At 40.7% G+C, this 11,288-nt stretch overlaps 3 protein-coding genes across 3 annotated transcripts; 1 reads left to right on the top strand and 2 right to left on the bottom strand.

Annotated features, from left to right (window-relative positions):
* Window positions 1-464: 464 nt before the first annotated feature.
* On the bottom strand, window positions 465-3,089 carry LOC135715429 (nucleolar complex protein 2-like). Its single transcript, XM_065238707.1, has 2 exons — window positions 2,984-3,089; window positions 465-2,924 (listed from the first exon to the last, which is right to left on the bottom strand). The coding sequence occupies exon 2, from the start codon at window positions 2,910-2,912 to the stop codon at window positions 498-500; it is 2,415 nt and encodes an 804-aa protein (XP_065094779.1). The 5' UTR covers window positions 2,913-2,924; window positions 2,984-3,089; the 3' UTR covers window positions 465-497.
* A 5,140-nt stretch (window positions 3,090-8,229) lies between these two features.
* On the top strand, window positions 8,230-9,217 carry LOC135715432 (ubiquinone biosynthesis O-methyltransferase, mitochondrial-like). Its single transcript, XM_065238710.1, has 2 exons — window positions 8,230-8,334; window positions 8,394-9,217. Exons 1-2 carry the CDS (start codon window positions 8,282-8,284, stop codon window positions 9,187-9,189), a joined length of 849 nt encoding a protein of 282 aa, XP_065094782.1. The 5' UTR covers window positions 8,230-8,281; the 3' UTR covers window positions 9,190-9,217.
* Window positions 9,218-9,268: 51 nt separating this feature from the next.
* Window positions 9,269-9,880, bottom strand: LOC135715433 (M-phase phosphoprotein 6-like). Its single transcript, XM_065238711.1, has 2 exons — window positions 9,715-9,880; window positions 9,269-9,644 (listed from the first exon to the last, which is right to left on the bottom strand). The coding sequence occupies exons 1-2, from the start codon at window positions 9,822-9,824 to the stop codon at window positions 9,269-9,271; spliced, it is 486 nt and encodes a 161-aa protein (XP_065094783.1). The 5' UTR covers window positions 9,825-9,880.
* Window positions 9,881-11,288: the final 1,408 nt, after the last annotated feature.

Genomic DNA, 11,288 nt, shown 5'->3' with positions numbered 1-11,288 from the left:
CATAATTACCACCTGAAAACCATCAATCAAATCCCGTAACTTTCACGTGGACATATGGTACGCTTCATTCAATGTAGAGCGGATATATCCACGAACGATTCACGCAGTTCTTACGTGAAGAAAGGGATGGACGAAAGCTGCATAATATAGGGGAAATGGCTATAATGTTGGCCTATGGATCTATAGATTATAAGATTAGGCCCATCGCTAAAAACCTGCTATTATCAATTTTATCTAGATTAACGCGTCATTATGGAACGCTACTAATTGATATTTTTGGACTCTATTGAAAATGTAATAAATTGCTGAATTTATGTATGGGCCCAAATTAGGGGCATTTAGGCCGACATTACATCCATTTCCCCTGTATCATTATTTTTTGATTTTCCTTAATTCCAACAATGAAGAACAAATATTGATCAATCTAATCCTGATAACTTTATTAGACAAAAATATAACGTTACACAACTCGAAATATTACCCCTACATCAACACGATTACTCCCAATCTTCCAGCGTCAAATCCTTCAATATGTCAACCTCATCCATGTCTGCGACCTTTTCCAGCGGGAAATCCGCTTCCGATTGCTTCGGTTTCTTCTGCTTCTTTTTCTTCTCCTTCCTCTCTTTACCATCGGCCTTCTTTACCTTCTTCTTCTTCTCCTTCTTACTCTTCTGCTTGGGAACCTCGTCGTCTTCCTCCATCGAATCCAACTCCGGTCCATTGCCGGAATCATCTTCCTCGTCATCCGATGGGAACAGTTCCACTGGTCCTTCCCTCGGTGCAGTTTGCTTCCGGTCAATCTTTTTGATCGTCGGCAAATCAAAATCGCTGACATTCTCCGACTGCGTTGCCTGTCGCCGCTTGACCTTCTCATTCTCCCTGGCAAAGGTCTCATAGAATGTTAACAGCGGGGTACCCTTGGCTTTGCGGGTAGCCTCCCAGCTCTGAATATCGGCAAGGTCTTTCAATCGGAACGGAAGCACCTTGCGTTCCTTTTCGATGAATGCGGAATTTTCAACGACTTTGTCGCTGAGTTGCTTGATTTTCCGTGAATATTTGTACACTTTGCTAGACTTGCAGTAGGTACGAAAAACGGTGACTACGGGGACGATCAGATCCGGGAAGCAAATTGAGGCAGATTCGTGGGTGAGATATTCCAATGATAACTCATAGATTTGATCCAGAACGGCGTCCTTGTAGGCATTCTCCTGTATGTTAGCCGCAGCGAAACGAAGCAAACAGGTTAAATTAACCGGTTTCATGGAGAGTTTCTTATGTTCTTCGTTGAAGCTGGTGGAGTTGAGCACTTCGAATATGAACGGGAGCACTGGGATGAAAACTCTGGTCCGCGCGGAGAGGTCAATCAGCATTCGGCAGCAGTGGAAACGGAGTGGGAAATATTGTGCTGAAGGGATCAACTTGATTACACCGGTGATGATGCTGACGAGTGGATAAACCAGAGGTTCCAGTTGCTTCTTGTTGTATGACACGGCCAAGACGTCCGCCCACAGTTTCAACGAGTTGATATACTGCCAGTTGTAGATGTACTGGAAGCTGTCCTTTTTCTGCAAAATCACTGCATTACGCAAATGGATGGCTAGTTGACGAATGTACAGGAAGACGTGCTGATATGAGACAGTCATGTCCAAGGTGAACATTTCCGTGAGGGACCGTCTCATAAAGTTGATTCCCGGAAGGGTGTTAGGACTGACGAATTTGCTGTTTTTGACGTACGCCAGATACATATTCTTCAGCACATCGCTCAGGAATCGTCGCTGCTGACCACAAGTGATCTTCAGGATGCAAAGGAATGCCAACACTCGAACGGATTCCTCCTCTGAAATACTCCAGATGACGATCAGGCGCTTGAGGATCGGCTTCGTGATTGAAGAATAGCAAACCAAAAAGGAGCTGAATTGATGCAAATGCTTTAGCAACACATTCATAATATGATTGGAGGAAACATTCTCCAGAAGGTTGGTCAAATCTATAAAATACATCCGCAAGCAGGATTGAAGCTTAGCAAACTTCCTGTTTTTCTTAAGTGATTTGATTCCTTTCGATCCTTGCAAACCGAGATAACTCTTGACAGCATTGCCCAAGTGGAGCACGCAAAGTTGAACAACTCCGTTGAAAACAGCTGAACCTTCCGCTTTGAATGCAGGAATAACGTTAGTTTCACCCGTTACGGTGACCAGAGCAGAGTTGAAAGCTTTGCAAACTGTTCGAATGGTGTCAACCTTCACGGGAGTGGCTGTCAGTTCCTCCGTCCATTTCTTAAGCATCTTCAAATTAATTTTCTTCTGCACTCCTGGCGTCGCAGTTTCCTCTCCTTCGTCTTCCCCTTCTTCCTCGTCCAAATCGCTCTCATCACTAGCAACTTCCAGTTTATCCGGCAGTTCATGAAGTGCTCCTTCCCCGTCCTCATCTTCATCGTCGTCCTGCAAATCATCATCAGCTTTATCCTCCTCTTCGTCCTCGTTATCACTTCCCGTCAACGCACCAAACTTGAGCAGTTTCTTATCGTTCTTTCGCAGGAAGGCATATAACTCCGGATCCGTCTCCTTCAATTTGTCCAAGGCTCGCTGATGTTCCTTAGCAACGTCATTCTGGGCAAAATCGACCTCAGCATCCGATCCTACATCTTCCGGTTGTTCCACTTTGCCCTTCTTGCTTTTCTTCTTCTTCTCCCCCTTAACTTTCTTTGCCTTCTTACCGGCGACCGTCGTTTCCAGCTGATTCTTTTTCAGTTGCTTAGACTCCTTATCTAATTTGACTTTTTTCTTTTTCGGTGGAGCCAAATCCTCTGGTCCGTCCTGGTCGCTGAGATCCGCATCTATGTTATCCAGAAAATTATCCAACGACATGTTCTGCAGATCGGCTTTCTTCTTGTTGCCCTTAGGTTTCATCGTGCTAGTTGTCTGGAAAGTGAAATTGTTGATGAATAAACTACAGATTAAGCGAAAATAATTTGACTTACTTGTTAATTCGCTTATTTCGAACAAAAATCAATTGGAAAAATCTAATAAATTAGCAAAAATGTGGAGAACTTAGCACTGGAAACGCTGTTTCTGAAACGCACGTGTTATTGTATGAAAATCCGGAGTGCTGGCTGTTTCAAAACGATGCGGATTGTTTTGACAGCAGCAGATGAAACTTCAGTGTTGCCAGGATTTCCCACACTGGGGAAACGGTTCAATTTTCAATCTAAAGTGCGGTACTAGAACTCATGGCCACGAGGGGTGAGTAAATAATTCTAGATAGATCTGGAATTAGGGCGTAAAAGCTTTTGTAAACAATGGCTCACTCGATGATTTCTCAAAAGGCATGACTCTTCCTGGAAAATCGACATAACCATCGAGTAGGGGAAGACTTACCCTACCCGAAGGATACGTTGGTTTGTGTAGGCGTGCCTTGAATTCCTAGAAATCAACAAGAGAAGTCATTGTTCACAAAAAGCTGTTACGCCCTAATTCCAGCTCTATCTAGTATTGTCAATTAATCCATGGTGCACCAACAAACCGAAATGAAATTAAATTTTACCTTTATCCGAAAATACCTCGGAAAATAATGTACATGCTATTTCAAAACTACCCAAATTTTGGTAGAATCCACCCAGATTGGTTAAAACTGAACCTACCCAAAAATAGGTAAACTGTGTTTTTAGTGACAAGTTGACAAATGAACAACGTTGAACGGATTCATGTCGATGTTGTTAATTTGTCAACTTCCCTAATAAACTGTATCCCTGATGGGTAAACTATCCCACAAATGGTTTGGATGATGCCCCGACACGTTGTTAAGCTCTCTTTTTTGGTTTTTTTTTTGGGGTTGTCACTTCCAACACAGTTTACCCATTTTTGGGTAGGTTCAGTTTTGACCGATCTGGGTGGATTCTACCCAAGTTTGGGTAGTTTTGAAATAGCGTGTAGCCTCTGTGTACATCGTGTACATAATGGAGATATAGCATACCCGTAAACAAAAGAACCGTAGAGGTACAATGAAATGTATTGTAACGATGCAATAAAGTTTATAGAGCTTAGTGACGTTTAATACACGCACATTAGTGGGTGCATCGCCGTATAAAGTTGTTTATTATTTTCCTTTGGCTAACCTAAAAAATGTATGAAATTAGATTGGTCAAAATGAGTTTGACAACGATTTGTTATGTATTTTCCTCGGATTTTCACTAATACGCTCTCATATATCACACCAATACAACTGGACGTGAAAATCTCTTTTGTATTTACAACGAGGGGCTGTCAACTTGAGTATTTTAGATTCATCTACCCGAGGTGTATTTAGTATTTTTTCGTATTTATGTATTTTTAAGTTTTGTATATTTTTGTATTAAAGTGTATTAAATTCATTATGAAATGTTTTTTTCTTGTAAAAAGTATTTTCGAGGTATTTTTGAGTATTTTAGTTTCAGCGTGTACGCATTTACGCATTTTTTGTGTATTTTCCGAAGTGTGTATTTACAATTCAGCTGATTTCAAGGGGTTGGTCACTCTACACAGTGTGCCAAAATCAAACTTGGGCACCCCCGGGCGTCGTCATTGACGCTGTTTGGCACCCATGGTTACAATTTTTATGATCTTTAAAGTTACTGGCAACACTGAACTTTTTCTGCGCTCAGTGTGCATGTGTCAAAAAGTGTTATTGATGTTGCCATAATATAATCAAATTATTTTCAAAACAACCGTGAATCTCCACCAAGTCTCGCCATGGATTCTCAAAATCGTTACACCCGTGACGGCAGTCGCATCCACATTTCCTCCCAGACGAAGAACAGATGACAGCGGTATCTTGACCTGACTGAGGTTTCCGGCCATGGCTAAACGAACTAGCGATGCAGCTCTCACGGCTACGGCTGCTTACAAATCTGCTGCTCCGTCTTTTTTTTTAATGAATTTTAGAGGAGACGGACCAGTAGAAGGAACAGCAGCAGCAGCAACTAAAGCAGAAGCAGCATAGGAAGCAGCCGCAGCCGTGGGAGCTGAATCGCTAATTCGTGTAGCCGTGGCTGACGCTGGAAATCTCGGGCCGGACACGACAAGCGGTGCTTGAGTTTTAATCGGAAAGTCAACCAAACAAAAACTATACCATCCGACCATTCGAACTGCTCGAATACATCCATCGCCACCGCTACTACACCACCAGCACTTCATGATGGCGTTCACCGCCAGGGCTACGCTCGGGAACTTCACCAATCCGGAGGAGGAAATTTCCGATATCAGCATTCGCACTTGCGACGGGTGGCAGTCCTTGATGGTGAATGCAATCAGCAGCAGATCCTCGGACGGCATACGGGTGGGGTATTGAAGAAGTGGAGAATGCGATTTTTGCTGGCCTGGGAAGTGATAGTTCTTGGAGGCGTTGTAGACCTTGAAGCTGATCGAATTGTGCGGAAGGGTGTACGTTCGACTGATTCGACAGCGATGGCGTTCCCATCTAGACCATGGCGGCACCCTCTTTGGTCTTCAGGAACTTTATTCTGACAACATTTCCATACAGGAAGGACAGATTGAACTGCTTATCGGTGTTAGCTGTGTTGTTATCGAGTCCGTACACACCAAGTTTTGAAATTAAGTTCCAGCAAAACGAATTACTGGATGATGTTCAGCAAAATCATGTTTTACTGGAAAATCAGTAATCTGAAATATGTTGCTGGATGTTCCAGTAAATTGTATCAAATGTCAAATTCAGACCTGTCCTCGCAGTTTGGTTGGTAAATTACTGGTTCGCGGTTTTGAATATTTTGCAGTCTAAGAAGCGTTCGGCTGGCAAATTATCATTAGGATGACGTAAATTTCGCTGGAATCGTGGAGTAAGTATTCTATACTATGTCGACGTACTTGAAAAGCTCATTTCTTTTCATCTTTACAGTCCTTTCACCTAAAAACTCACCTAGGGAGGTCCATCAAAAGTTCTTCAACAAGAGTTTATTTACTCCTTTGACTCAAAATTGTTGTCAATTTGATGTAATCGGTATATATGTAATAAAATGCGCTTTTTAACTATTAAACATATGTATAAACAATCTAAAATTGCTATCCTTCCAGCAAAATGATTTACTTTCCGTTTTGCTGGAAAAACAGTAAACATTGCTGATTTAACAGTTAAGTGCTGTCAAATAGGCACTGGATCAATTTGCTGGTTGTTCAGCAAAAACATTTTGCTGGATGGATTGCTGAACTTCCAGCTCGGCAAAATCCAGCAAAATATTGCTGGATTCCAGCGAGAAAAAATGGGTGTGTAGACCATCATCACTGCGCCCTATTGCCGTAGAGGTAACTCTAAGACTAGTAGGTCCGGAAGAAACGTGCTCAACTTTTTGGCTCAGCTCTGGTACTATCTTCGGTCCCAAGCAAATCGATGCACCCCTCGAAACATAAGAAAATCCACGAACCCCTCATTTTATCTGTCAAACTTTCATAGCAAATCAAAACAAACATTGTGTAGTACTAGAATTTCGACTAGAATGGGGTACGTTAATCGATTTGCTTTGGACCAATAGGTTAGTCAAGTAGTGAGCCAATTTAAAATCGTTAGTTTCGTATTGATTGTTGCTATTGCTGTGCGGGTTGAATGAAGTTGACTGGTCCGTTTCGGGTCAGCGGTGCGTCCTTCATCAGTCCGACGTGTGTTCCGGCCGGTGTTGGTTTCCAGTTCTCCGACGGATGATACTCGGGCGGTGACAAATTCGGTGCAAATCCTCCGCTGGCTCCCAGAAGGACTGGTTTACTAATGATTGACGTTCGTTGTGCGGGGTCGGCCTTCCACCGAAGATGGATGGTTTTGAAAACATTGAAAATCAAAACAAAAACAAAAGCTGTTAAAATACCGGGTTGCCAAACAAGGCATTATTCACAAGTAAACAAAAGTCAGTTCAATTACTTCTTCTACTTCATGGCACTGCTGATACAGCTGCGGCACACTGAGGTACACTGAGAAAAATGTTGGCGCAAAGTAAGTGTGTAGTGTGACCACCCTTTGGCTGATTTACAAAGTTGATCGCCCCTCGATTTACAATAAATCGTATTCTCCACAACGATAAAATTACAATAAAATGTTTTGTTTCTACAATAGAATCTATGGTAAATGGAGGAATATACAATAGAACAAGGGGTCGTTATGTATCTTAACAATACGAAAAATCACTTTTTCTCTGACAAACTTGAGCCATTTACCATTAATTGTATTGTTCTATTGATGCAAACTCTTACTATATGGGGCTATCAGCTATTGTAATAACAATATCTAGATAGAGCTGGAATTAGGGCGTAGCAGCTTTTGTAAACAATGACTTCTCTCGATGATTTCTCGAAGGCATGACTCTCCCTGGCAAATCAATATTACCATCGCATAGGGGAATGCTTCCCCTACCCAATGGATATCTTGGTTTGTGTAGGCGTGCCTTGAGTTGGTAGAAATCAACGAGAGAAGTCATTGTTTACAAAAGCTGTTACGCCCTAATTCCAGCTCTATCTAGATGTTAAAATTTCGCGTACTTATAAGCACAATAAGATCAATTCGAGGATCGATTGTTGGCAATAGATTTGCTTGTAATTGTATTTTATTTTATGGTAATTGTATCTAAGACCAGAAGGTCCCGAAGAAACGTGTTAAACTTTTTGGCTCAGGTCTGGTACTATCTTCGGTTCCAAGCTAATCAATGCACGCTTGGAAACATAGGAAAATCCACGAACCCCTCATTTTATCTGTCAAACTTTCATAGCGAATAAAATTAAACATAGTGTAGTACTAGAATTTCAACTAGAATGAGGTACGTTAATCGATGTACTTGGGACCAATAGGCTAGTCAAGTAGTGAGCCAATTTAAAATCGTTAGTTTTGTTTTGATTGTTGGTATAAGCTATTTTACGTGACGTCTTGATGACAGTTCCTGGCGGGCCACTCGAACGCGCTCGAGGCATTGTTATTGTTTACGTCTGATGTTTTTGTTTTGATTTTGGTCGTGGTATGTCAAAAAATCGGCCCGCTGGTAAACGTCAAAATAGGTAAACAGAAAAAAAAAACAGCTGACTCGAAACGTCTCGTAAAATGCCTTATAACCATAACACAGTAGAATAATTCTAGTACAGCGGCAATAAGTTAAAATTTGATTTTCCATTTTTTACAGTGCTCTCCCAGAACAGTACTGAACCGGTTCAAATTATTTGTTTATGTTTTGCCAGCAAGGACGGACGTCGGACGATAGCTACGTTGGATCGTAGTTTTGGTAGTTTTCGCTGAAACATTTTTTTTTTCAAAAATGTTGGTGATCAAACCACATCGTTTAGTAGCTCCATTGATATTAAAAATCAGGTAAATGTTACATCTTCATTGTCCCGTGATAGCTATTTAATTGAAACTCCTGAATTCAGATATCTATCACAAGAGCCATCGGGGCACACTAATCCACATCACAATGTCGACCAACGGGAAGTGGACACTTTGGGTAAAATGGCCGAAGAATGGTGGAATCCAACTGGTCCTTTAAAAGGCCTCCACTCCATGAATTCCCTCAGAGTTCCTCTGATTCGCGATGGACTGATCGCTACGAGCCTGGTTCCGCAAGGTCAAATCAGATCTCCTCAGGTACTGAAAGGATTGGACATTCTGGAAGTGGGTTGCGGAGGTGGCATTCTAACGGAAGCGCTAGCGAGAATCCATGCCAACGTGGTCGGAATTGATCCCGGTGAGAAGTTGATTAATGTTGCGAGAGAACACGCGGAGCGGGATCAGAAAATTTCGCCCAGGATTCAATACTTGATGGAAACCGTTGAGGAACATGCTCAAAAAAATGTCGATCGATATGATGCGGTTGTGGCATCGGAAGTGCTGGAACATGTCAACGACAAGGCAGCGTTCTTGGAGCATTGCGTAATGGCACTTAAACCGGGAGGTTCGATTTTCATTACGACGCTCAATAAGACGACCGCTTCCTGGCTAGGTGGGGTGGTCGCTGCGGAGTATGTCCTGAAACTGGTTCCGGAAAACACTCACGACTGGGAGAAATTTATTGCACCGTTGGATTTACAGCGTATGTTGAAGACGTTCAACTGTACTACCGTTTTGGTGCACGGGATGTCTTATGAATTCTGGAGGAATAGTTGGTCCTGGTGCAAGAGGATGGACATTAACTACGCTGTTCAGGCGGTGAAACTAGTCGATAACTAATTGTTTCTTGATTAATAAATGTAGATGTTTGTTATTATCTCTTAAATATAGACATATTTTACAAAACGATATCCAGTGTTTAATCATCATCCTCATCCCTAGGCTTTTCCATTCTTTTGATATTCAACGGCAATATACTTTGTTGCCGTTTGCCTCCCTTTTCGTACTTTTTCTTCACCGTCTTCATCACGCTGGTGTAGAACTTGGCCATCTCTTCGTCCGGTACGTCCATGCGCATTTTCTGTTTTTCGGCCGCTTCGGCTCGTTCCCGTTCGATCAGTTCGGCTAAATCTTTGTTCTTCTCCAGCTCAATGAGGCGTTCGATTTCCGGATTCATCCCACCGTAGCTGACTCGTCCTTCGATGAGGTCCTCGCATGGCACGTAGCTAGTTTCGATTATATACTTTGATGATTCGTGCAGCATTTTGTCGGTAAATTCGTTGCTGTACATTGCTCTGGAAGGTGGGGGAGGTTACGATAGTTATCAGGTTTAGCATTCATAGCCTAGCAGTTGATGCTACTTACCTACCTTCGGCGTCATCCTTTTCCTTCTCGAGTTTTTCTCGTGTCCGGGACATGAATTTCATTTCCAGGATGCCTTTCGACAGTTTCACCTTGTTCATTTTGCTGTTCATGTTGAAATAAGCCTGGCTAATATAAAATTTATGAATAATATATTAAATATATTTAAGATTTTTTTAATGTATTCTGGCGTGGAGAGCGAAAATAATGTGCTGAATGCAAGGATTGACTGCATAAATATTTTGAAGATTTTGACGTTTCTATTTTGACATTTACTAGAAACGGTAAACCGGTTGAGCGAGGGGTAATCATATTGATGAGGTACTAGATCAAAAATTTTCAGGTTAAACCGGTTCACCTAGCCTTTTATTATTGCATGATTAATTTAATTATACTCAAATATCGTTAAAACTTAATTTAATTAATTACTATCCCTAAAATGGGTAAATATGTTACAGCATCTGTTACTCATATATGAATAACTTTTATAACTCAAACTCATACTCATTTTAACAGATCTAATTTCATACATTATTTAGGATAGCCTAGGAAAAATAATATCCAACTTTACACGGCGATGTACCCGCTAGTATGCGTACGTTAAATGACACTAATCTCTATTCATTTTTGTACTAGGAATTACTCATAAATGCGTAAAATTTTAGTCTTTACGGGTAGTCCTATTTTCTTTAAAAAATGTGAACTTTATAGTCATAAATGAGATTTTTTTGCCGTTGCCAGAATCAAAGTGACGATTGACTCATAGATGACAAGTGGTTAAAAATGGTTGTGACGTTTTGATATCTGTCAAATTGCATATATTTATTTTTAGGGCATCATCATTTTTGTAATTGCTGATCTTAAAAATAGCTGTCGCATGACCAATTTTGGATTTGCTTTGAATCGCCAATAAAATCGATTAAATTGAAAGTTATCTTGTTTGAATAAATTTTAATCATTATTGAATCTATTTTAATCATTTTTGGTCAAATTTTAATCATTTTTGATTGATTATTAATCATTTTTATTATATCAGTGCCACCCTAATAAAAATTGTATGGTTAATTTGCTTAACGACGTGTTCTGGGTATCATCCAAACCATTTGTGGAATAGTTCAATGATTTGGATTATCGTTCGTTTATGGTTATTTTTTATTAGGGCAACATTTCAAAGTGACGTAGTTGCATTTGTAAACAATGGCTTTAGCCGTTGATTTCTCGCAAATAAAAGCTCACTCATGAAAATGAATTGCACCAACAGGTAGAGGAATGTTTCCTCTTCCAGCTAGAATTGTTAATTTGGAGGAGTGTGATTTTATTTGCGAGAAATCGACGGCTAAACCCATTGTTTACCAAAGCAATTACGCCGCTTTGAAATGTTGACACTGATATATTAATATTCTAAGAGAATAAAAAAATTTACTGAAAAGATAAATTTTTATCACGAGTGATCATTTCGAATTTAATCATGCATGATTACTGCCGAAGTAATCGTGGCTCGGACTGAATAAGGTGAAGCGGGAATTTGCATACTTTTTAAGCTTTTTTGATTTAATTTATTTTTGAGTGTATGATTG

The sequence above is a fragment of the Ochlerotatus camptorhynchus genome, unplaced genomic scaffold, assembly GCF_037179485.1.
Source record: "Ochlerotatus camptorhynchus isolate MF236.1 unplaced genomic scaffold, CSIRO-AGI_Acam_v1.1 ptg000903l, whole genome shotgun sequence".
Lineage (NCBI taxonomy): Eukaryota > Metazoa > Arthropoda > Insecta > Diptera > Culicidae > Ochlerotatus > Ochlerotatus camptorhynchus.
This window is presented reverse-complemented; position numbering and strand designations above follow the sequence as displayed.

Excerpts from the sequence above, each read along its gene's own strand:
- LOC135715429 (XM_065238707.1), bottom strand. The coding sequence starts at position 2,912 with ATGAAACCTAAGGGCAACAAGAAGAAAGCCGATCTGCAGAACATGTCG.
- LOC135715433 (XM_065238711.1), bottom strand. The coding sequence starts at position 9,824 with ATGAACAGCAAAATGAACAAGGTGAAACTGTCGAAAGGCATCCTGGAA. Across the intron at positions 9,645-9,714 it reads AAGGATGACGCCGAAGGTAG|AGCAATGTACAGCAACGAAT; the intron begins GTAAGTAGCATC and ends CCCACCTTCCAG.
- LOC135715432 (XM_065238710.1), top strand. The coding sequence starts at position 8,282 with ATGTTGGTGATCAAACCACATCGTTTAGTAGCTCCATTGATATTAAAA. Across the intron at positions 8,335-8,393 it reads CCATTGATATTAAAAATCAG|ATATCTATCACAAGAGCCAT; the intron begins GTAAATGTTACA and ends TCCTGAATTCAG.